Genomic DNA, 27,447 nt, shown 5'->3' with positions numbered 1-27,447 from the left:
TTCTCATTACAATCCATGTTCCTAGGGAAAACAGAAGTGAGAACCAAAAATTCTTATGGGAGAAACACGATTTTTTTTTTTTTTTTTTTTTTTTTTTGGCTACACCTGCGGCATATGGAAGTTCCTGGGCCAAGGGATCAAATCTGAGCCAGAGCTGTGACCTACACCACAGCTGCAGCAACACCACATCCTTAACCCACTGCATGAGGTGAGAATCAAATCCACACCAGCACAGGGACAATGCCAGAACCTTAACCCACTGTGCCACGGCAGGAACTGTGAGAAACATGAATTTTACCACTCCAATTTATCATGTAGATGGGATTATATCACAAGTTTCCTGTTTGATCTGTATATGACTTGACTCTCTCTCATGTCCCTGCTGGGTTTATATGTCAATAAAGGAAGGATTCCTACAAATTAATTTTTAAAATGATATGATGTTATAATTTACCAAGATGATACCCGCTTTGGTATCCACAATACAAATTTAAGATAGCAAACAAAATAATTACAGAGAATCATTTTAAAAACCACATTAGCTTATTCAAACGTGCGGCTATTTAAATGTGGAATTCAAACAGTCACTTCGTTTCACAGAGGGTCAGAAAACATAAACAGAAAAGGTAATAAACAGGACCTGAGTGCCGAACACGTTTCTGGTAAGAATAAAACAAAGAGCGAACACCTGGGACATTCAGGGAATGGAAAATTAAATGACTTTTAATCAACAGAACACAACGTAAATATCTATTTTGATTCAAAAATGGGTACTGAGAATCTTTCTAGAAAATGCTAGTACTTTTCTGCCTTCCTAAGTATAGCATAGGGAATGTTATTCAATCATAGTTAAATAATTCAGAGTCTTGTAGGGCCTCTGTGTGCTCAAGTTGAGTCTGACTTCTAATTGAAATGAGGCCACTGATAGGAAAGGGAGTGAAGTGAGTGCCACGCCTAAGGAAGTTCACGAAAGTGATTTGTGATGTCACCTTGCTTCCTGTAGGTGTTCACCTGGGCTGCACATGATTATCAAATGAGGAGCCTTCCAAAATCATCATCAGTATCTAATGCCCTGACTGCACCCCAAAGCAATTAAATCAGACACTCTGGAGTGGGGTATGGGCATCAGCATTTTTCAAGCTCCCTAGGTGACTTCAATGTTTCCATGTCCAGCCCAAGCTGAGAATCACTTCATGTCATTTGCCTTTTCCTTGCATGTGCAACATGCCTGCTGAGGTTTCTTTTCCAACAAATCTAAGGGAAATACATCTCACAGAGAAATCTAACTTTATAAATTAAACAGCTTCTTTCAAAAGCAAAAAGTTAAGAGCTAGGACACACAGCCAGATTGCCTGGGTTCTATTAATGAACTGCATGACGAGGGGTCATTACCCAACCTGCGTGTGCACATCAATGTCCTGACCTGGAAATGGGGATGAAACCAGCTCTGTGAGCCCTGGCCTCACAGGTTCATGGAAATGATTAGGTAAGAGAGAAAGAGGGTGTGTGCGTGTGTGCATGCACAGATGTGCACATGCACACGTATTAGAGCAGTGCCTGGCATGTAGAAAACACTATACATGTGGTTTCTATCACTGGTTATGATGATAACGGTGATAACAATAACAGTAATTAAAAGATATGTGCCAACTGAATTAGTGAATATGAAAAAAGCCTTAGTTATAATGTGAAACTAACTTCCCAATAAATCGGTTGTTTAAAATTTATGTTTTGTCTTTTTTTTTTTTTTGCTTTTTTTTTTTTTTTTTTTTTTTTGCTTTTTAGGGCCATACCTGTGGCATATGGAAGTTCCCTGGCTAGGGGTCTAATCAGAAATACAACTGCTGGCCACAGCCACAGCCGCAGCCACAGCAACACAGGATCTAAGTCACATCTGCAACCTACACCACAGCTCATGACAAAGAGGGATCCTTAACCCACTGAGAAAGGTGAGGGATCGAACCCACATCCTCAGAGATACTAGTTGGGCTTGTTACCACTGAGCCACAACGGGAACTTCCTATGTTTTTGCCTTTTAAAATAACTTAAATAAAATAAAGTTAAATGTGAAAAATGGAAAATAATCGTATTTTTATTTTAGTCTATTTTTATTGGGGTAAATGCTGAAGAATTCAACTGTCCAGCTCCATTTATTTTATCAGAAGGCAAAAGAGGGCTTGTCTTGATGATTTAATATAAAAATTGACAAGAACCTCATCAGTAGGATCAAACAATTTGGGATTGGCAAGAAAATGAACTACAGGTCAACCAAATATGCTCACTCTATCTACAACATCTATAATTCAAGCAAAGGCGCGTGACATTGTGTCAATACCACGTATCTGGGAATTCTACTCACAACAAGGGCAAATGGGTTTTCCACATAACAAGAAATACAATTATGAGCAATATACAAAATGTATTTCCTCTACACATTCCTTTAATCCAGTGTCTCAAACTAATTTTGTATCAAAAGGTACAAATATCTCATTATAATAACTTTATAGCATGGAAAGCATCCAACTTAATTTCTACTACAAGACTAGGAAGAGCTAAATATAAGCAGCTCATAAAGCTGAGGCATAATTTTGTAATTAATTATATTAGGAGTAATGGAGTTTGAATTAAAGCCAGGGTGTTATATGTTTCTAAACTCTGGTTATAATGTATTCAAATGAACACTGCTGTTATTGGCATGATGAAGGGCTGTGACAATGACATGGAAATCATACTAATGCACTTATACCCTAAAAATGACTCCAAAGAAAGTGCAATGATTCCATTTCATAATAATCAGCCTGATTTTAAAACACATTCCCTAAAGAAACATGAATCACAACCTTCTAAAAGCCTCCATCCTAATGTTTTCTTCAATTGCATCGACATAGGCTAAGCGATCACAACATCTGGTTATCCTACACCAGCTACAGTTCATCGAGGCAAAATCTTTGGGACTCATGGCAGTGAAGAGAAGGTAGGTACTGAGAATAAATCAAGCTTAATATCAAAGTGGATTTGATGAGAAGAGGCTTCTTCCTCAGTTATCCAACAAACCACTGACAACCTAAACTACACTCACAGACACTGAACGTTCCATCTCCAAGGATCTGATCAGCATGGAGGAGGGGGAGCTGCCTGGTGCCACTACAGCAGTGATCATCGCAAAGTAATGATCTCAGGCAAAATGACACAAACAACCACGGTAGAGTCCAATTCTTGTGAATAATAGCATTTTCTCCCATCCAAGACTTTTAAATCATCTTAAAGATTATTCCATAAGATGATTCAGATTCCCGAGAGTCAAAAACCTTTCACCCATGATGGAGTGTTTATTAGTGAATTATCCTCAGAGGAAAAGACTTTGAAACAATAAATCCCTTCTTTTGCTCTCCATGATTCTCTTCCTGAAACATTATGAAATACATAAATAAACATCTTGTTTGCCCAAAGAGACCTAAGCTTCAATGCTTTAGATCAAAAGAGCAGAGTCTAAACAGAAAACAAGTCACTTTCATCTTGAGGAAGAAAAAAAGATTTTTAAAATCTATGTAAATAGATGGTCACTTGGCTTTCAAAACAGCACATTTTAGTTAGGGACAAACTGCTTAGTCAGAGACTCATTGTTATATACCAATAATAGAAGCTACCACAATGGACACTGAAGGCATTATGCCAGGTGAAATAAAGCCATAGAGAGAGAGAGAGAAATATGGCATGGTACCACGTAGATGTTAAACTTAAAAAAAAAAAAAAGGAGGGAGATCAGAACAGAAAGTAGAGAAATGGTTGCCAGGGGCTCGGGTATGGGGAAACTAGGGAGTGTTTGGTAAATGGTTACAAACTTTCAAGTATAAAATGAATAAGGGTTGAAGATCCAATGTATAACATGGTGACGATAGCTGATAGCACTGTATTAGGTACTGAAATTTGCTAAGAGGGTAGAACCTTAACGTTCTCACACATACATGAAAATAAGAAAAACAAGTGAGGGAGGTGACAGACGCTCTAATTAACTAGAGGAAGAAGGGTCCTTTCACAATGTATACATATATTAAATCACCATGATGTACCTTTAATTATCTCACAATCTGGTCAATCAGTTCTCAGGAAAACTGAAATTTAAAAATCTAATTTAAAAATTAAAATGTAAATGACACCACGAAGACTGAGTTTACATAGTACTAGCGCCTAATGCTAAGGACTCCATGTATCACGTTTAACGGGAACTCGGAGAAAGTAATACCCCATCTTACAGATGAGGAAACTGAGACTTTGATGGTTGAAGAGATTCATCAGACATGACTCATGGAATATGAGGGAGAACTAGAACTCCAACCCATATATGTCCAACCTCCAGTTCCGGGCTCCCAAATGAAGACTCGGGAAAATCTCCCTTGAGTTCAGTGGGTCAAGGACCCGACATAGTCTCCATAAGGAGGCCGTTCAATCCCTGGCCTCACTCAGTGGGTAAAAGATCCAGCATTGCCACAGCTGTGGTGTAGGTAGCAGATGCAGGTCAGATCTGGTGTTGCCATAGCTGTGGCCTAAGCCAGCAACCGCAGCTCTGATTTGACCCCTAGCCTGGGAACTTCCATATGCTGTGGCCCTATAAAAGGAAGAAAGGAAGGAAGGAAACCTCCCTGGCTTAAAACAAAGTACGTAACAGGTCTCAGGGCCTCTTACTTAGCAATCCTTTTCATGCCCTTAATTATGAGGCATCAATATTAAATTGTAACCCATGAAGCATCCATGTTAAGTGGTTCCTAACCAAGGATTCTAGTAAAATGAGTTTATTTTAGAGGTAGATCCAGGACACGTGGGGAATCAAGACAGGAAAGGAAGGAAGCCCACAAAGGATGTTTCAAGTCAGTTACCACTGAGAGCAAATGGGCTTTTGGTCCCTGGAAGCAGGAGAAAACTGAAAGCCTGGAACTTGAGGGAAGCTTGGTATTCGCCCATCAAACTTTTTTTGGTCCAGTGGGTGTTAATTCCCAGGAACTTTCAGACAATGTGACACTGATGGCAAAGGAATGCAAATGCTGGCCACTGAGGTCCAACTCCCAGCCTCAGGAATAGTAAGGACCTGAGTTTAGATTGTGTGCCATGTGTGCTCTATTAATTTCTTTATGTGAAGGAAATTCAAGGAGGGTGAAGGAAAAGGCTTAGTCCACGGATGCTGCTGGTTTGTTGGCCATGACTGGTGCACTGCTCCAGGCCAAGCAAGGATCCCAGCCCTCCAAGAACAAAACTCACAGGCCCTTCACTGTTTTCCAGGGTAAAACAGTTAGTGTTTCAGGGTTTGGGGGAAGCTACCAAATAAAAGTGAATAGATTTGATCTTCTTCATTTAGAATCACATCACTACACTCAAACAGCTACTGAGTGTCTTGCCCCATTTTCCACAGACAACAAAGTTCAAAATTGATATTTCTGGGATATACTAGAGAAGTGTGTGTGTATGAAAGAGGAAGTGCCATTGCTAAACAACGATTAATGAAATCTGGGGTGCCTGGTGGTTCTTTATGAAAGCCAGACTTTTTTTTTAACATAATATTGCTAGATTTTCTTGTAGAGGTTTATGATGCATCAGTTTAAATATTTTTGTACTCTGGACTTTCATACTGAAAAAGTCACTTTGTCTTATGCAAATATTTAATTTTTAAATTTTGCTTTTGAACTCCATATAGAAATTTAAGATAACCATATGCGGCAGTCAATACCTGTCATTAACAGAAACTTAATCATCACTCTACAAGGATCTCAAAGGGCTGCCTCATGCAAAATCACAGCACAGAACATGATGGCAGATGGCGCAGGTGGTGGTACCCTCCTCCTGTCCTGAGTCTCAAGAAATGACTGGATATGCAGGTGTAAATTTATGTCTATAAGCTAGGATCATGGATAAACAGAAAGGGCTGTACTTGTTGAAACAGAAAGCATGGAAGGCAGAAGAAAAAATGGAATAAAAATGAAGTTGGAAATGACATCCCAGAAACTCATAGGCATTAAAACACAGGAGGAGGAGTTCCCTTCGTGGCTCAGCTGTTGACGAACCTGACGAGGATCCATGAGGATGAGGGTTCAATCCCTGACCTCGCTCAGTGAATTAAGGATCTGGTGTTCTGTGAGCAGTGGTGCAGGTTGCAGATGTGGCTCGGACCCTGAGTTGCTGTAGCTGTGATGTAGACCAGCATCTGATTCGACCCCTACCCTGGGAACTTCTATATGCTACAGGTGTGGCCCTAAAAAGCAAAAACAAAACAAAATGACAACAAAAAAACAGGAGTAGATCTGGACCATTAAACCAGGTGGACGAGGTGTCAGCCCTAGGAGTGAAATGGGAGCATCACCTCAGGTCAACCTGCCACTGAGGCTCCCCCCGCCCCGCCACATCCTCAAGAAAGCTAAAGGAGGGAGGGTGCTGTCATAGCTGGCTCTAGGGAGCCACCATTTGAAGACTAATCATTGCAAGAAATTAGATTTAGAGCCCAACTTCACACTGGTCCTCAAAATAGATTACATGATTGCTCTGGTCTGAATGTTTATGTCCCCACTCCCACCCCCCCATGCCAAACCCACATATTAAACATCTAATGCTCAAGGATGGTACTAGGAGATGAGCCCATAGGAGGTGATTAGGTCCTGAGGGCAGAGTCCTCCTGCATGGGATTAGGGCCCTTATAAGAGAGGCTGCAGAGAGATCCTTAGTCCCTCCTGCCTACAACCCGGAGGAGGCTTCTCACTGGACCATGCTGGCACCTTAGTCTTGGACTTCCAGCCTCTTAAACTGTGAGAAATGAATGTGTGTCATTCATAAACTACCCAGTCTATGGTGGTTTGTCAGAGCATCCCAAATGGATACATGAATTAAAAATCGAAACTAATAATAACACTGGCTATGAGGAGCCCAAGGAAGAAAAGACATAACTGAAGCAAAAAGAAAAAAAAAAAGGTTGAAATGTGAAGATATCAATGTTGAAAAATGTCAAGTCATCTTTTGCCAGGCATAAGTTAAAAGTTAAGAAATTCAAAGACAAGCCACAGACAGGAAGAAAGTATTTGCAACATCCCTAACAGCTAAAGGATTAACATTCAGAATATACAGACAACTCTCCACACAAGGCAAGGAACTGAAGTAGGTAATTCTTGTGAAAGAAAACAGAAATTGTCCATAAATGTATGAAAATTTACACAGCTCACTAGCAAATCAGGTAATACAAATTTGAGCAAAGACACAATGATTGTATCAGATTGACAAAAATTGTTTCTTAATAGCATTGGTGGGGTTTGAGGAAATAGTTCCTCTCACACAAGACTGGCAAAGTTATAAAATGACACAACCATTAACTAACATTTAGGATATATATAGCCTTCAATCAGCAACTGTACTTCTGAACATTTACCTCTGGGATGCCTGACCCATATATTCTGAGAGGGATACACAAGGCTGACTACTACTCTATAGAATAGTTTTCTGTAGCTCCATACTAGAAAAAGACAAATACCAAGAGTCCATCATAGAGAATTTTTTTTCTTTCTTTTCTTTTCTTTTTTTTTTTTTTTTTTTGCTTTTTAGTGTTGCACATGCAGCGCATGGACGTTCCCAGGCTAGGGGTCGAATCAGAGCTCTAGCTGTCAGCCTACATCACAGCCACAGCACCGTGGGATCCGAGCTGCATCTGTGACCTACACCACCGGTCACGGCAACACTGGATCCCAAACTCATTGAGAGAGGCCAGAGATCAAACTCGCATCCTCATGGACCCTAGTCAGATTCGTTTCTGCTGCACCACAATGGGAACTCCCATCAAAGAGAAATTTTATTGTTAAACAAAATGTGGTAATCTTTTCCATGACTTAATGCTAGAGTAATTTAAAAGATTAAGGTAAAACCAACTATACTTAAAATCAAATAAAATTTTTTCAAATAATAATAATAATAAAAGGCGTCCCCACTGTGGTACACCAGGATTGGCAGTGTCTCTGCAGCACCAGGACGCAGGTTCAGTCCCCAGCTCATTACAGTAGATTAAAGGATCCAGTGTTGCTACACAGATCTGATCCCTGGCCAGGGAACTCCATATGCAGCAAGGTGGCCAAAAAAGACATAAATTAAATAAATAAAAAATAATAACAAGGAGTTCCCGTCGTGGCTCAGTGGTTAACGAATCCGACTAGGAACCATGAGGTTGCGGGTTCAATCCCTGCCCTTGCTCAGTGGGTTAGGGATCCAACGTTGCCATAAGCTATGGTGTAGGTTGCAGACGCGGCTCGGATCCCGCATTGCTGTGGCTCTGGCGTAGGCCTGTGGCTACAGCTCCGATTAGACCCCTAGCCTGGGAACCTCCATATGCCATGGGAGCGGCCCAAGAAATGGCAAAAAGACAAAAAAAAAAAATTAAAAAAAAATAATAATAAAAGAATAAGGTGGATACACATGTACTTAGATGAAATGTTCTATCAGACATACTATAAAGTAAAAAAGTAAGTGTGTGGAACAGTAAAAATAATATGCTGTTATTTAGGGTACAAATGGGTATAAACAAAACAAAATGAAGTATTTCCATAGTTACTGTATTCATTAAAAAGACACCTGGAAAGACACTAGGAAGCTGTTACTAGAGGTAACTCTGGAGAGACACTAGAATTGGGGTCAATAGTGGAGGACATTAGCATGCTTTATTCTCTTACCAAAAGAACCTGTTTGTCTTATTATCCACAAAATCAAAAATAAATAATATCGGTAACACAGAAAAAGACAATGCACTAGGAATCCTTCACTTAAAAATTTTTCCTCCTCTTCCTTTTTAATTTAATGATGTGTTCCTCCTCCCCATCCCCAAGCTCTTATTTAGGGTTATGAGGAAAGGTTTGCTGAACTATATTGAACTTCTTGGATTGGAAAGAGTAGTGACTAGTTTTATTTTTACACCAACCTCTGCACAGATATAGGGCATCAAGTTGCAAGGCAAAGGTTTACTTTGTTTCATATTCCAGCAGGATATGTTTTGATGAGCCACTGACCATTTTTTTTTTTTTTTTTTTTTTTTTTTAGCTCTGACAGAGAGTCTTCCTGTAATAAACATGGTTTTCATGGCTAACACTTCCCATTTTGGTTTGTGGTCCTGATATGGCATAGCTCCAAAGAAAAGTCATAGCCTAATGCAGGCTGTTAAGGAACCCCTTCTCACTCACGATTACAAATAAACTGGTCCTCTTTACATAACACACTGACAGAGGAAAAACAACCATGCTTAAAATAGTCATATTCAGAAACTCATTTTTGCTAATTACAGTCAATAAGATTTACAGAGCCAAGAATAAAAGGGAAAGAATGACTAAAAGGAGCCCAGAGCTGGTACAAGGTAAGAACATTTATCCCTTAAGATAGTGTTCATATTTATCTGTTCCCACCAACCCCAAACATCTCTTTCAAGGTTTCATCCAAGCACATTTCTGCTACCTAAAAATCACTTGCCAGCTCTGGTTTTTAATTCCTACATCTATCACCTGAGCTGTCTGTCGTCTTTGCCGCCTATCATTTCTATGGTGACAAATCGAAGGAGGGGAGACAGAAGGAAGCATGTCAATGTTCCTAGAGAGTGAAACCAGGGGCTTGAAATTGGTGGTTCAATGGTATCATGTGGCCTCGACAGGAGAGAGGACACGGATAAGACACTGTTAAATGTAAGATCCCCCTCCAGTGCTATAACAAGAAAGCTCTTATAATGATATTCTTTGCCTAGTGCATGTATAAATTCACATTCCTAATACTGTCCGAAGCCACTTCTTAAGACACTCTGCTCGCCTCTGAGCAGGCTAGGCTTCAGGCAATCATGAATCAAAACACTTCAGCACAGGCTTCGGGGACGAAGGAGAAACACGAACAAAGAAAAAAGAAGAAGCTCCAGGGAGAAGAGAGGTCCATCACACAGATGGCAAAGCAAGCTTCCCAACTCATGCAGAAACCCCGAGGGAAAGGGGAAATCAGGGGATAAACTTTAAAAGTATATTTTTTCAGATGACTACTATATATAAAATAATCAACAAGGACCTACTGCATAGCACAGGAAAGTCTCCTTAGTGCTGTGTAACAACCTAAATGGGAAAAGAATCTGGAAAGGAATGGGTATATGTATATGTACAACTGATTTAATCTGCTATACACCTGAAACTAACACAGTATATACCAACGAAATTTTTTCTAAGTCAGCTTATGCCAATAATTTTTTAAAGACGTACAAAATTATGGTAACAACCACCTGTTTTCTTTCCAAAATGTTTTATTTTTTTACTTTTTGGGACAGGCTTTGGCCTTTAAAATGCTGTTTAATATGCCTCCACTTAGTACATATCTAGAAAAAAAGAACAAACTGACTTCATCAAAATGATAGACTATTATAACATTATATGGGTGCATAAGTTAAGTGTGCCGCTAAATCTTAGCTTGGGCTCCAAGCTAAGGTGTAATGTTAATTTAGTATTCATTTTATTCAATGCCCTCATTTTTCCTTAAAAGGAAAAGTAATAGATAATAATAAGGGAATATTATTTATTTCCTTTTGGGATTATGTTTTTTCCTCTTGAGAAAAAATAAGCAATTTAAGTCAATCAATCATAAGAATTATCTAAAGGAAAGAGCATACTGAAATAGTAAAATATACTATGTGAACTTTCTTGATAAAATGGAAGGCTTATTACTGTTTTTCCTGTAGAGAATAATTTATATCAACATGTGTTTATTTAGTGGCCACATATTTTACTCAAAATTTACTGTAACACGCTATTCTTTTTTGAAATTGACGTTACGTCTGAAAATACTAAAAAAAGGTATATTTTTTCCTCTGAGACATAATCTCTATAGTACATGTGATAAATTCACATTACTAATATTGTCAGAAAGAAACGGTAAGAAAGTGTCATTAAAGAAAGTGGAGCTCTAAGTAACACTGTGATTGTACCATTCGGCCCATCCCTTCAAATAACCTTATGCGAAAACATGAACTAAAAGCTCAGCGGGTCACCCCAAATGTGTAGGCACCATCTCACATTCATTTACACTAATATACCACTTACAGGCCCCTGTCTCCTAGCAGTGGGAGACACTCACTTGTTCTGGCTCCAGGACTGGGCTTAAAGCCAGAAGAAAATGACAAGCTTGGAGTCACGCAAAGTTTGATTTATTTTCTTAAATCCTCTCATCTTTGAGATACTGATATGTGATCATTCACTTAAAAAATAAACCCCCAAACTCTGACATGTGACTGAGGGATGATTTTAAAAAGTGAAAAAACAAAATTACCATCTCTTGGCTAGAACTGTAAGATTGATACCCATAAAAGAAAAGTAATAAAGATTCAGAAGTATGGCTACCACATTATGTGTTTCAATTGGTCATAAACAGCACTGCAACCAAGAGAAAATGGTTCGTATAAAACAATCGAAAGACATTTTCAAACAACAGAGGTACATCAAAGAGCTTTTGGTCCTAAACTCTTTCTTAAGCAAAGAAATATTTATGATTGGTCTTAAAGGGGAGCTTAACTGAGTTGCTATGAATTATTTAAAAACCCCAAAATACCTTCTGTTGCTTTTAAAGAAGCTTGATTTACACGTTGAAAAATCAAACTGACAGTTTAGTCTCTTGTACAAATACCCAGCCTTTAAAAAGGCTCTAGGCATTATAAATATATCTTTCATGAATATAGCTTCAACTGTTCTAAAAATAACCGTTAGGAGGAAAAAAAAAAAAAAAAAAACCTCTTTCAAGCCATTGTTTTATACATAACAGCAGGAAACCAAAAAGAATGTCAAAGCTAAAGTGATTAACACACCCAGTAATAAACATGAACAGTAAGTATGAAATCTTACTCAGTGACGTTTTTTGACATTAGTTTGGGGGTCTACGGTTTATTTAGCTCCACATCTGTGGCCAGAGATGACTGTAGGGCACCCATATTCAGAAAATAACCCCAGGGACCCAGAGCTCAAATCTACCTTTTGGATGACATATGAACAGACCCACTTAGGCCTGGCTCCATGGGCCAGATGTTACTTTCCACATCCTAAGAGTTTCCCCAGGCTCCACCTTGACCCCAAACATGCCATTGCACAGAGCAATTTCCATACCACTACTCACTGGTGAAATCCAGACTGCCTTGAAAGGCAGAAAGCTAGGTTGACAAACACCAGTTACCTTGGATTCAGGGACCTAACTCTAGGATGTGAAAAGACAAAGAGCGCATCACAATTTCCTATTTTATTGGTCTCAGTATGGATTTAGCCCTCTCAAAAAAGCCTCTCCCCTCTTTCCAAGTATCAGAACTTACAGGACCAAAATATTCTGTGGTCTGTGGCCTTGCAAGTTGAAGTGCAGAACCATAGCATTGTCTATTGAAATAATAACCACTTTCTATGAATAGTCTTGTCTAACTGCCCGCTAAACTCCAGATAAATCTTATGATCTGCAGACATTCTACTTTTTAATAATTCAATGGGGAATCATCTCAATTGGTTTCATAATAAATGAGATTCTAAATCCATAACATGGTGGGCAGAAAGCTAAAATGGGAAGAAACTCCCAAAAGTTGAAGAAACAAGCTCAAGGAGTCTTATCCTTGATTTTCTAATGTGAACAAGTTATCAAGGCCACATTCCTGCTAAGGTGGGAGAAACCTTAATAAGCAGCAAAGGGGAGAAGGAAGAGGAAACAAAAAGCCACAGTTACAGTCACCAGTCTCAAAAGTGACTTTCTCACCATTTTTCTTCATTCTTTAGGGGGTAGTGTTGGAGGGGGGGGGCTTACATCAGTTATACTGGCTAAGTTCCCTCTAAAACAAAGGTAATTCACAGCTCCATGTTCTTGTCCTGAAAATTCTAGAATTTAGCACATCTACTATTTCAAACTATAGTCTTTGGAAAATCCCAAGACTTTTCCACCTTAGATATTCTTTTTAAGTAGAATCTTTAAATATACTGCAAAAAGTCATCCATGAAATGGATAGAAAGATAAACCCTTTGCAAATCAGCAACTAACTGGAAAAAATAAGACATGGTTTACTTCTTACCTTGTTTTGATCGGTCCAGTAAAAGAAAAATCCCTGAGGGTCAGTCCTCAAAATAATTGGAGTGACAATAGTGGAGTCCTAGAAATATAAGAAAATATATGTATATCAATATATGCTATTGTAGAAAGTCCTACCTGGTTGTTACTTAACAAGTAATAAATGTTAAGAGTTTCTCCAAGATCATCAATATATTAATAAAAATTTCAAAAATAATAAATATAGTATCTTTAACATCATAGGATTAGTAATTACATAACTGAAGTACTTTACTAATAATTAGAATACTGGGACATCACGTATAAAGGAAGAGGCCAATATGCACGTACAGATTGATTAAGGCAAATTTTTAAAGGCACTGTCATGCTTTCTATTAAAAAATCTATATTTAGTTTTCCAAATAATTTTAACACTAAACAACATTACATATTTTATATGATTAAAATTAATTAAAATCCCTGCTTAAGGGTATTATTTTAAATTACATTTGCTCTATAAAATCATTTTTAATTGTACTAAAGAGAGTAAATGCATTATTTAGGCATTGCTGTTTCCAAGGTAACAGTAAATAAGGTCATCTTCTAAATATTCAGAGAGAGATACGTAAAATTGTTCCAAATTTAAATTTCCTGCAATAAAACCACATAGACAAATTGTCTTCTGAGTTTAAAACGTGCATATTATAAAGCAAAAACTGCCTGCACTGCAATTACAATATTAAACATTTCTAAAATATGTGTTCCTTTCTTTTGGCAATTTTCAGAAAGGCATACCATCTGCACAAGAAAACACATGTCACTGGATATGGATTTTTCATACTGAAATACTTGGGCCTTTGCAGGAATTGCACTTTCTAAAGAGACATAAATAACCAGTTTATTTCATTTTTTCATATACATTATAACTATGGTATATCATACCTCTATCTAATCTAAAAAGACTTGTAATAAATTTGGAACTTGCAGGGATAATTTTGGGATTTGGGATTGTCTTCCTGATGGGCAGAGCAGATTTATGGCTTTTGTGCAATAGCAAGGTTTATTATAAGTACCAGGTTCTAGAGACCAACCCCTTGGGCTCAAACCTCTGCCTGTCTCCTCCTGGTGCCTCATTTTACACAACCACCAACTGAAAAAAAAAGATAATAATAATCCCTCAGAGTTTTTTGGTGAAAATTAAATAGGATAGTTTGGGTAAGCGTCAATTCTTGAATATAAAAATATTTATTATTATAATGGATTATGTTTAAAAGCTGATTCATTAAAATATTAAATGATGGGGGAAGGAGTAGGATGAACTGGGAGTTTGGGGTTAAGAAATGCAAACTATGACATAGAATGGATAGACAAGAGGTACTACTGTATAGGAACAGAGACCTATATCCAATCTCCTGGGAGAGACCAGGATGGAAAAATAATAGTTAAAAAAAGAATGTATATATATGTATGACTAAGTCACTTTGCTGCACAGCAGGAATTGGCACAACACTGTAAATCAGCTATACTTTAATAAAAATCTTTTAAAAAGAAAAATATTAAATGAAAGTTTATCACAGGATGCAAACACTTGCCTTTGGAATGGCTAAGCAATGAGATCCTGCTGTATAGCACAGGGAACTATGTCTAGTCACTTATGATGGAGCATGAGAGAGGATCATGTGAGAAAAAGAATGTATGTGTGTGTGTATGTGTGTGTGTGTGTGTGTGTGTGTGTGACTGGGTCACTTTGCTGTACAGTAGAAAATCGACCAAACACTGTAAACCAGCTATAATAGAAAAAATAAAAATCATTTTTTAAAAAAGAAAGTTTATCATGGAATTCTTTTTTATTGTGGTAAATATATATGGGGACAAAACTTATCATTTTTAAGTGTAAAGTTCAGAGGCATTCAGAACTTGCACATTGCTGTGCAACCATGACCACTATCCACTCCCAGAACTGTTTCGTCTTCCCTACCTGAAACCCCACACTCATTAAACACTAACTCACCCTTCTCTCCTCCCCCAGGCCCTGACAATCACCATTCTATTTTCTGTATCTATGAATCTGACTACTCTTTGATACTTCATATAAGTAGAATCATACAATATTGTGTGTGTGTGTGTGTGTGTGTGATCACACAATGATACAAAAAATGTTCTTTTGTGTCTGGTTGATTTCACTCAGCATAATGTGCTCAAGGTTCATCTGTGTGGTACTATGTGTCAAAATCCCCTTCCTTTTTAAGACTGAATAATATCCAATCATATGGATATATCACTTTGTCTATCCAGTCATTCACTGATGGACATTTGGGTTGTTTCCACTTTCCAGCTATTGTGGCTAATGCTCTCATGAACCTGGGTCTACAAATACCTATTTAGTCCCTGCTTTCAATTCTTTTCCATATAAACCCAGAAGTGGAAGAACCAGATCATAAGAGAGTACTATATTTAATTTTTTGAGGAATTTTGCCATTCTGTTTTATCCTCATATTCTTAACTTTCATTCCTTTTTTTTTTTTTTTTTTTTTTTTAAGGGCCGCACATGCAGCATACGGAAGTTCCTAGTGTAGGGGGTCAAATCAGAACTGCAGCTGCCAGCCTACACCACAGCCACAGCAATGAGGGATCCGAGCCATGTCTATGACCTACACCATGGCTCAAGGCAATGCCAACGCTAAATCCTGAACCCAATGCACAAGGCCAGGGATAGAACCCGCATCCTTATGGATACTAGTTGGGTTCATTACCCCCACAACAGGTACTCCCCTTAAGAATCATTCTTAAAATGCAATTTGAAAATATTTTTGTTACAGGGATTGTGCTGTTGCATAGAACTTCAGTTAGAATTTTACAGTTACAAAATCAACTTTTAAAAGGCAAAAAAAGACGTTTGGAAACAAATTTGATATTATAATGGAAGAATAATTTTTAAAATATTTTAGGCTTCTCCTAAGAGATTACAAGCTTAAAAGTTCAGAGCAATATTTCCAATAAGTCAGAGCAATATTTTCTGTTCTGTTTCATCACCTCCTCCTCTAAAGCCAGGAGAAATAAAAGTTTCCATTAGACTTTGCAGAATATGCATCCCCACTTCCAAGGCAAATTTGGTTACTTATAGATGTAACTTATCATTCTCAGGTCAGTTCCTTTTCTTATCAGAGTGTCTGGCAAGAGTGCAGGAGGAGATTCTAATCGAAATTTTGGTGACAATTCATTGCAAGGATCCCAGACAATCAAATATTTAAAGTTAGCAGAGTATAACTGCTCAAATTTATATTTTGGAATACTGTGGCTGCCTTACTGTTTCAGATTCTGCTAATTCTGGCTTATTCCTTCTCCTCCTTCAAAATTAAAGCTCCTTTGTTCAATATTTTCTTAATCCCACTCTTCTAGCCACTGTTCCTCTGCTAAATGATCATTTATCTCAGCTCCCTGCCTATTCCTCCATAATCACTTCTAACATTCCAAGATCAGCTGGAACTTGGCATTCTTGCCATGCAAGGCAGGGTTTGACCCAGAAATACATGAATATCCATTTTCAATTCCACCTGCTTTTTTCCCACCTCCCACATAGCCACATTGTCTATATTCACCCTATACTGATGCAGCCACTCAATCCAGATCCCATGTATTCTTAATTGTCAGAACATATGCTCTAGTTTGCAGTTTGAAATGTATGGTCATTCTTCGTTTCCAAGGCAAGTGCAGACGGATTGTAACTCTTGCAGCATTTTACTGAAAAATAATGGAGATAACACTCAGATTTTTTTTTTCATTCTTTCTCTCTCCATCAATATCTTTAAGATGGGTATTCCATAAGATGGTGGTTTTCAAACTTTGGGGTGCATTATATTTACAGGGAAGACTTTTTTAAACAGACGACTGAGGCTTTTCTCTAGAGTTTCTCATTTAGGAGATGCAATGGAGTCTGAGAACCTGCATTTCTAAGTTTTCAGTGATGCCTCTGCTGCTGGTCCAGGAACTAGACTGAGATTCACTGACACAAGCCTATAATGGATGAATACAGTGATATAAATGCCCAGTAGTAGTACAAAAGAACTTATTTATAAGACAGAAACAAACTCACAGATTTCAAAACCAATCTTATGATTACCTTAGAGGAAACCATTAGAGGGAGGAGTGAGAAATTAGGAGGATGGGGAAACATACACACACTGCTGTATAAAATAGATAATTAATAAGAACCTACTGTATAGCACAGGGAAATCTACTCAATAGTTTGTAATAACCTATAAGGAAAAAAGAATGGATTTATTTATATGTGTAACTGATTCACTTTGCTGTACAACTGAAACTAATACAACATTATAAGTCAACTAAAAAAAAAATGCCCAGGAGCACCAATAAGTTTAAAATATAGATATCCCTGTGTTTTGTAAGTACCTTGCCTCTAACTAGGAATTCAAATTTGCTTCTTTAAAATTATAAGGTATTTTTTCCAATAAACATCCATCTTGAAAAGAAGACTACTAATAAACACATCTGTCTTAAGTTAGTTATAGTGGATAATGTACAGTAAATATCTATTCCTCTTTCATTGATAGGAACCATTTTACTCTCATACCTATCTCATCAAAAGTGAAGACTAAGGAGTTCCCATCGTGGCACAGTGGTTAATGAATCCGACTAGGAACCATGAGGTTTCGGGTTCAAGCCCTGGCCTCGCTCAGTGGGTTGAGGATCCGGCGTTGCCGAGAGCTGTAGTGTGGATCACAGACACAGCTCAGATCTGGCATTGCTGTGGCTGTGGCATAGGCCAGTGGCTACAGCTCTGATTAGACCCCTAGCCTGGGAGCCTCCATATGCCGCGGGTGCGGCCCTAGAAAAGGCAGAAAGACAAGACAAAAAAAAAAAAAAAGTGAAGACTAAGACAATGATATCTGAAGGAATCTGATAATAAAGCAATTTATATGAATTTCCAAAAAGGTTTTAGCTCAAATAAAGGCCACTCAAGGAACAAAATAAAGGACCTTCATCAAAACTCAACATTCAAAAGTATGACTGACATTTGAGCAAAAAAAACAAACAAACAAACAAACAAAAATGGGTGAGTTCCTGTCATGGTGCAGTGGTTAACGAATCCAATTAGGAACCATGAGGTTGTGGGTTCGATTCCTGCCCTTGCTCAGTGGGTTAGGGACATGGCTTTGCCGTGAGCTGTGGTGTAGGTCGCAGATGCAGCTGGGATCCTGCATTGTTGTGGCTCTGGTGTAGGCTGGCAGCTGCAGCTGTGATTCGACCCCTAGCCTGGGAACCTCCATATGCTACGGGCGTGGCCCTAAAAAAGACAAAAGATGAAAAAAATAAAAAAATAAAATAAAAAAAACAAAGAATGAGTAACTAGAATTAACGTTAATACAAAGTCTTCTAATTTCTTTATTACAATAATTTGCTTGTCAATGTGCTGATATAAACCACAAACAGACACTAATGTGATGTTATATCTCAATAAAAAGATGAAATGTAAAAATTAATCACTATAAAATAAATTACACACCTTAGAGTACAATCTATAAAAATTTGCACATCTGAAACCAACATAATAAATCAACTATATTTAGACAGAAACAAACAAAAAAAAGCAACAAAAAAAAGAAAGGAAATACCTTAATGAAAATGGAAAGAAATAACAAAGTTGGCCAAATTCTCTCCCAATACCAGAATATTTTGGGGGTTTTTGAAGATTTGTTTGTATTTTCTTTATTAAAGTATAGTTGATTTACAGTATTGCATCAATTCCTGCTATACAGAAAAGTGACACACTCTTTTTCTCATATCATCCACCATCATGTTCTATCCCAAGAGATTGGATATGTCACCTCTGCACAGCAGGCCCTCTCTGCCCATCCATTCTAATGTGATAGTTTGCATCTACTAACCCAATACCAGAATATCCTTTACAAAATTCTCTGACCAAATAATAAAAGGCACATCCTGGAGTTCCCGTCATGGCTCAGCAGAAAGAATCCTGCTAGGAACCACAAGGTTTCGGGTTCAATCCCTGGCCTCGCTCACTTGGTTAAGGATCCAGCGATGCCGTGAGTTGTGGTGTAGGTCGCAGACATGGCTCAGATCTGGTGCTGCTATTCTCTGGCGTAGGCCTGCAGCAACAGTTTCAATTAAACCCCTAGCGTGGGAACCTCCATATGCTGTGGGTGCGGCCCTAGAAGGACAAAGGGCAATAATAATAATAATAATAATAATAATAATAATAATAATAATAATAATAATGGCACATCCTAAACATTTGTTCTGAGCCAGTCACCACAGTATGAACTTTTAATGGATTTTTAAAAATATTTATAGTATTTTACGAGGTAGACAGTACTATTATCCCCATTTTACAGATAAATAGGCTAAGGCTTAGGTAAAATAACTTGTCTAGGGAAACCTAGCTAAGCTAGCAAGAGAGACATAGAAATAAACCTCAAGGACATGCTCTACACAAGTATTGCTCAACCTTATTTCATTACTGACCTGCTACAGAGCTTTCTTCAACACCTATTTTCCTAATCATCCTCCGTGAAATTTTAATATGACAGATACCTTGAATATCTATTGACGTGCTGTATGTATATCTGTGCTTTATACAAAGCAAAAAGTAAAGAGTAAGAAGACTTTTTTTTTTGTCTTTTTTATCTTTCTAGGGCCACACCCATGGCACATGGAGGTTCCTAGGCCAGAGGTCCAATTAGAGCTGCAGCCTCCGGCCTACGGAAGAGCCACAGTAATGCAGGATCTGAGCTGAGTCTGCAACCTACACCACAGCTCACAGCAATGCCAGATCCTTAACCAACTGAGCGAGGCCAGGGATTGAACCCACGTCCTCATGGAGGCTAGTCGGGATTGTCAACTGCTGAGCCATGACAGGAACTCCAAGAGTAAGAAGACTTTTTGTCTCTCAAGAACCATTTCTCATTTCTTTGGAGATGATCTGGCCCAGATTGAGAAGGCATGTTTTCTACCAATGCTGAATATGGGCTCACCTGAGACCACAGAACATTTGAAATATGGCTAGTTTGGCTAAGATATACTATAAGATTTGAAAGACTGAAAATGAAAACCAGAAAGTCACCCATGAGGAGTTCCCGTCGTGGCTCAGTGGTTAACGAATCCGACTAGAACCATGAGGTTGCGGGTTCGATCCCTGGCCTCACTCAGTGGGTTAAGGATCTGATGTTGCCATGAGCTGTGGTGTAGGTTGCAGACGCGGCTCAGATCCTGTGTTGCTGTGGCTCTGGCGTAGGTCGGTGGCTATAGCTCCAATTGGACCTCTAGCCTGGGAACCTCCACATGCTGCAGGTGCGGCCCTAGAAAAGACAAAAAAAAAAAAAGAAAAAAAAAAAAAGAAAGAAAGTCACCCATGAATAATTTTTATATTGATTATATATTTAAATAAACATACTGGGTTAAATAAATGATACTGTTAAAATTAACTCCACCTGCTTCTTTTTACTTGTTTCAGGGTAGAAAAATTTTGAATTTCCAAGTTCCCTGGTGGCTCAGTAGGTTAAGGATCTGGCATTGTCACTGCTTCGGCTTGGGTCACTGCTGTGGCACAGGTTCAATCCCTGGCCCCAGAACTTCTGCATACTGTGGGTAGGACCAGACAAAGAAAATTTAAAATTTCCACTAGTGGCTTATTTTCTATTTCTACTGGGCAGTGCAGCTCTAGACCTTCATGAGAAAATAACTTTTCTCCTTAACAGGGAAGTCTTTTTCACAAAGCAAACTTGGTCACATAATTCCAGCTAGAAAGTTTTGAGATTTTTTTTCCATACATGCAGCTACTATTTAGTTTTAACATCTCGTAGTACAAAACAAATCTAGTTGCTTCTCCAAGGGTCAACTCTTCAAATATCTGAATAGAGCCAATATGTCGCTACCCTCTGAGTTACCAGGTTCAGGTGTGTAATGAACTGGATTTTCCCTCTCAGCCTTCACCCCACCCCCACCCCCACCCCCTGGAATTCATGTGTTCAAGTCCTAAGCCCAGTGCTTCAAAGTGCAACCCTATTTGGAGACAATCTTTACACTGAGGATTAGGTCATAAGGGTGGGCCCTAATTCAATACAACTGGTGTCCCTACACAAAGAGGAACTTTGAACACAGATACATACAGAGGGAAGATAATGTGACAATACGGAGAAGTCAGCCTACGAGCTCACGAGAAAGACCTGGAACAGATTCTTCCCTCGGGGTCCTCAGAAGGAACCAACACCTTGATCTCAGATTTGTAGCCTCCGAACTCTGAGAAAATACATTTCTGTTGTTTAAGCCCCTCAGTCTGTGCTACTCTATTATGGACACCCCAGAAAATCTGATATAACAATAACCCTAAACCTTAAAGCCAATGTCAAGCACCAGCCCCCAAACCACAGCACTCTCCTCAGTCCAACTGTCAGAAAGTGTCCTGGGCGAGGTGGACTGCCATCCTGTCTCCACAGTGATCCTGAGTTCTCAGGCTGTTGAACAAGAGAAGACACGTGACTAGAGATGTGTGCTTCTCAACTAATCAATGTTACAGAGTCAACAAGGGAAAAGAACAAGCCATGCCCCACAGGGATTGCCCAAGACTTGCATCACACCAAGCAGAGGCAAATATGGCAAACCCATACATTAGGGGGAAAACAGCTATGTAAGAGGAAAAGAATTCCAAGAGTCACAGAAAATCAAATATGATGCCCCAACAAATGTCAGCAGTGCAGCCATGACCATGAAACACACACACACTAAAGATAGTCTTGGATGCAAGAGTGTGAGATTAGGATCTTGAAGTAGAACTTCTATGTGTATCAGCATGGATAAGGGTTTTCTCCCCAGGGTCTGTGCAGTCTGAAATTTCCTCGAGTAAAGGAGAATAGAGAAAATAAAAATGTCCAGGACAGAGGATTCAAAACAATGGAGAAAAGTACCATTAAAATAGTTGCCTTCTACTGACTAGTATAAACACCTCTTTTAGCAAAAACCAGTAAAAAGTTGGAAACATGTTCCTTCAAATACCATGCAGGGTACTTCAGACAGGTACTAGGGATTCAAATGGAAGTCCAGATCCCCAATCATCCAAGCTACTCATTGTTTAGTGGGGGCATCAGATAAGAAAACCCATCATTTCAGTGAGATAGAGATCTGGTGGGTATAAAGTGGCATCTCACTATGGCTCTACTATGCATTTCCCCACTGACTAATGATGTTGAGCATCTTTTCATGTGTCTACAGGCTGTGTGTGTGTGGGGGGGGCATACGCATGCAATGGCCCAATACTTTTTAAAACCAGTTAAAATTCTGAAAAGATACATGCATTTCAATATTCATAGCAGCATTATTTACAACAGGCAAGATATGGAAGCAACCTAAGTGTCCATCAACAGACGAATGGATAAAGAAGATGTGGTACATATATACAATGGGATATTAGCCATAAAAAAGAATGAAATAATGCCATTTGCCACAACATGGATGGATCTAGAGATTATCATACTAAGTGAAGTAAGCCAGACAGAGAAGGACAAACACTACATGGTATCACTTATATGTGTAATATTAGAAAATGACACAAATGAAACCTACTTACAAAACAGAAAAAGAGTCACACGGAAAAAAAAAAAATTATGGTTACCAAATGGGAAGGGGAAAGAAGGGATAAATTAGGAGTTTGGGGTTAAAGCATATACTAGTATATATAAAATAGATAACCAAGATGGGCCTATTGTATAGCACAGGGAACTCCACTCAATACCTTATAATAATCAATAAGGAAAGAAAATGTAAAAAAGAATATATATACCCAAATCACTTTGCTGTACACCTGAAACTAACACAACCTTTTAAATCAACTATATATTTCAATAAAAATTTTTGAAAATAAATAAAATAAAATTAGTTAAGATTTAAATGAGTGGTTTCAACTTTAATCAGTGGTTCTAAACCCAAAGAAATGTTGGAAATGTGCAGAAACAATTTTGGTTGTCACACGGGGGGGTTGCTACTGGCATCTAGTGGGGAGAGGCCAGGGATGCTGCTAAACATCCTACAACGCACAGGCCTAACACCATAACAAAGGATTGTCTGGCCCCAAATGTCAATAGTGAGGAGGCTGAGAAACACAGTTTTAATGGCTTCCCATTGACTGCAGGATAAAATATGCAGTGGCCTAAGCAGTACAAATGCAACCCCTTGCCCTCCCGCCAGCATTATCTGAGCCACCATGCTCCACATTTGCTCATTCTCCTCTGTCCTTCCAAGTCCCGTGCTCCTTCTTCTCTCCTTGGGACACTCACACGTGAGGTTCCTTTGACCTGATACACATCCCATCCTCCTGTTGCCTTTAAGTCCTACTTATCACTCAGGTCTTTATCCTTAAAGAAAATTTCTCCAGAGAAACCCTTCCCCACTTCTCATCCTCACTTGTACTTTTGTACTTTTTTCCTGTGGTACTTATCACAATTAGAGTGAAATTTTACCTCCACTTGTTTAGCATCTATCTTCCCTGGCAAAATACAATCTCCATGAGGGCGGGAACCAAATCGCTAACCATCATCATAAATCCACCACACCAGAAAAATGTCTGGCTTATAAGACACATCAATGTATACTTCCAGTATGAATATGAATGAGCAGATGGAAGGAAACCACAGAAAAAGAAGGAAGGTTCTGAAAAGTATCAATTGGACGGCACCCAACAGGTTGCCGGCAGCCTTGGCAAGGAAAGTTTCCAAGCAGTGGCCAAGGCAGAATAGGGCTTTGATGGGCAGAGAATTTGCTGGGATGTGAAGGAGGAGCCAGTGGGTCAAAGCTTCATGCTCTTCATGGAGGGAGGGATGAGGGGGAGGGCAGGAACTGTAGGAGGAAGGTAGGGGATGGACATTGTGTTGGATTCTATGATGGCATCTTTATATCTAAAAGGCATATTCCTATGTTCTTAGAAGAGCTTCAGCAGAGGGGAGTCTTTCACAGATGCTGTCCAAGGGGAGGACAATTACGAATCCAGGATCCAGTGAAACCAGGAAGCATGGGATCTAGGACATGGACAAGGTATGCGGCTTTCCCAGGAACAGGAGGGAAGGCGGGATGATGGGGTACCCAAGGACATTAAACCAGGAGCAGGGGAGGATGCCAATTATATTCTCCTAGTGACTTCCATTTCTTCTATACAGGAGAAACCATGCAGGTGGAATTTTATTATCAATAATATTTTAAACTATATATCTTTCATTTGATATTTTTCTCATTTTGGCAATAAAGCTCACATATTCTTTTTTTTTTTTTTTTTTTTTTTTACCCTTGTGAATCATTATCTTGATAGGGAAGATGTATTTGCAACCATCAATCTCTTGTTCTGTCACTCCCAACACTTCTGAATTTCTTTAAGGGCAATTTTCATGGCAAAATCTAGGTGTATGTGTGAGTGTCATTTTCAGAAAACAGAAGCCACTGGTAACATTCAGAATAAGTGATGTGAATACATTAAGCATCATAATTTTCAACGAATATTGAATCCCAATTGAGTACACACTCAACCTCAGACTGTATTTCGCCTTTACAGGAAATCAGCGCTGTGACAGCAATCAGCTCTGTATTGGCAATAAACATTTTGCTTCTTGAGCTCACATGAAGAAACCAAAGAAGACCACAGAGTTCCTCAGACTCTGGGAGATTTCAGATGGGATAGAAAGATGTAGGACAGGGCTTTCCAACCAATGCCACACATAGGGTGTCGTGAAGGTGTCAAGAGCATAACCACTGTCTAGACCTCCCTCAAGACTGCACACTCCCCCTTCCTGTGAATCCACCATGAGCCGGACACATATCAGACCATTCCTCCATTCCACAAACATTCCATGAGCACCTCATGAGTCCCAGGCCTATGTTTTGCCCTAGGAAAAAAAGATAAATAACCTTAATCTTCCAGAAGCCCTGGTCCAGCTGTAGTATACACAGGCATGTCAACCTCCCTGCATGCACCTTCCTGCCCTGGCAATCCAGATCTGGCATCTCAGTGGATACTACCTAGAATGTCAAGTTATTGTGCACCTTGTGTGGGAGCAAGGAAGGTCCTCTCTACCTCCTTCATGCCCATCACCTCCTGCATCTTCAAGATCAAAGACCAAAAAAAAAAAAAAAAATTTCCCATTGGAAGCCACGGGACCAGTCTTAATAGGAATCCCACAAAAGACAATACTTGCAAGTATGCTGGGAAGAGAAATTGAAGGAAAATCCCATGTAATGAGTCCTTCTAGACACAAAAGTATCACTTATTAAGTAATGGGAAAATGACCTTTGTTTTAACACCATTCGCTGAATGTCTTTCTGTGAGCATGTTTTATACTGACTGACTGATGTAAAACATTGGTAGACTAGACTTAGCACTGGCCTCCGTGCCTCAAAGCAGCAGTGAAGTTTTCCTACCTTCCCATGTTCTAAGATGCATAACAAAAATGGCCTTTGTATATATATTATATATAAACATATATGTATATATAATAAAAACAGCTGTTTTTGAAGACATTAGCAAAAGGGATGAGTTTATAGGGATCGAAGCCCCATTTGTATGAATTCTAAGATCAGGGGGATTCTTTGGAAAAGTCAGTCAATCTCTTTAAACTTGTATTCATTTGGATTCTATGAAATGCTTTTTGTTACCAAAAGGATCCTGTTTGGGGATAGTATAGTAGACTGGAAAAGGTGAAGTTAAGCAGAAGACCTAGTTTTAAACCTGACTTTGGCTCTAACTAGTTGTGTGTCTTGGGTAACTCACCATTCACTAGCCCCAGTTTGCTTCAATTTAAAGTGGGAATAACACTTGTTCTTTTCCTACCACTCAAAGTGGTCTTGATCATGGAATGGAGTGACTGTAAACAAATAATAGTGGTTTATAAGCATCAGGACATGTTATAAGGACTCATTCACAACACTGAAGTCCAGAGGCAGCATAATAGCAAAACTCCATTTTACTCAAATGTAATATTCAAGGAGAAACTTACATAGGACGTGTAGATGGGTTTTGTACATTAGGACTGAAAGTCATGAAACCCTAGAACCACAAAAGGCCATATTGGGAGTTCCCGCTGTGGCACAGTGGGCTAGTCATACCTGGGGAGCACGGGTTTAATCCCCAGCCCAGTGCAGTGCATTAAGGATCCTGCATTGCTGCAGCTGTGGCGTAAGTCTCAGCTCTAGCTCAGATTTGGTCCCTGGTTTAGGAACTTCCATGTGCCATGGGGTGGGGGGGGGGGGGGGCGCAAAAAAAAAGGGGGGGCCATATTGGTCAGAGGTTAGTGTAGGAAACAAAAATCTCTCTGGAAAATGTGAACCTAAAGGAATTTAATTACAGGTAATTAATCACTTGACAGTATCACTAGGATTGGAGAGGTTGGTAGGCTTCAGGTAGGCCTCTACGAGAGGCCCCAGAATATGATACGCTAACCTTTAAGGAGAGCTGTTGCACCCACCCTACTTGGAAAGGTAGAAATCAAGAAGGAACATGGGAATCAAACACCTGCCAGCTTAGCTGAAGTCAAAGGAAGAGTAATCTGAGAACAGGCAGCAGCCACTGTCGCCAGTGTCTCTTTATAACCAGACACAGGAGAACGACAACAGAAGATAATACTTCTCTCTTCGGCATCCCCTGTGCCTGTAGAATCAACCCAAAGAATGCAGAAAAGTGGCCTCTTTCACATTTCTGCCCTCCAAATCTCATTTAAGTGCATCTCATACTGGTGGAACTTAATTTGCAGCCAGGATGTGCAATGCCTCAAGGAAATCTAGTAAATGGAGCTTTAGATTTCCAGATTCTATGTTATAAAAAGTCCCACTAAGAGAATGGATGGATGGATGGATGCTGAGACTCAACCAAACAGCACACCTGAAAAACATCCTTTTTTTTTTTTTTTCAATCTTCTGGGCCAGTTGCTGACTTGCTCTGATGTCTCCCACTTCCCTTTTGAACTCATACATATGGCCTCCTCTATAAAATGAATCAAATTAGCTTTCCCTTACCTATTTCATAAACAAGTTCCAAAGAATATTTGGTATTTTAACGGCAAAAGTATTCCTTAATCTCCTCTGTATCAATCTTACATACTAATAGCCACCAATCTTACATACTAATAGCCACCTAGCTCAGGTGAAAGTGCTTTGCTAACTAATCCATTTTCCTTGAGCATGTTCATAAAACTTCATTGAGATGGAAAGAAAGGATTGAGCAAATATTGTGAAATGAAAAGCAGATGCAGGTTGCTTTTCATTCTCTTTGAATACTAAATATTTTTCTTATTTTAAACAATAATCTGTTTCTCCATTTACAGTAACTTACTTTCTTGATAAATGTATAGAGATTTAGCTGACATCCACTATGTCTAAGCATATACCTAAGCTTTT

General features: G+C 39.0%; 1 protein-coding gene across 3 annotated transcripts in view; it reads right to left on the bottom strand.

The window, feature by feature from the left end:
* The window catches only part of PLCB1 (phospholipase C beta 1), a 738,118-nt gene that overhangs the window by 702,521 nt on the left and 8,150 nt on the right, over positions 1-27,447 (bottom strand). For all 3 annotated transcript variants that reach the window (XM_021077401.1, XM_021077400.1, XM_021077402.1), the window contains exon 2: positions 13,067-13,144. In XM_021077401.1, the coding sequence (XP_020933060.1) occupies positions 13,067-13,144 (78 nt within the window). The remainder of the gene's footprint in view (positions 1-13,066; positions 13,145-27,447) is intronic.

Source organism: Sus scrofa, chromosome 17, assembly GCF_000003025.6.
Source record: "Sus scrofa isolate TJ Tabasco breed Duroc chromosome 17, Sscrofa11.1, whole genome shotgun sequence".
Classification (NCBI taxonomy): Eukaryota; Metazoa; Chordata; class Mammalia; order Artiodactyla; family Suidae; genus Sus; species Sus scrofa.
This window is presented reverse-complemented; position numbering and strand designations above follow the sequence as displayed.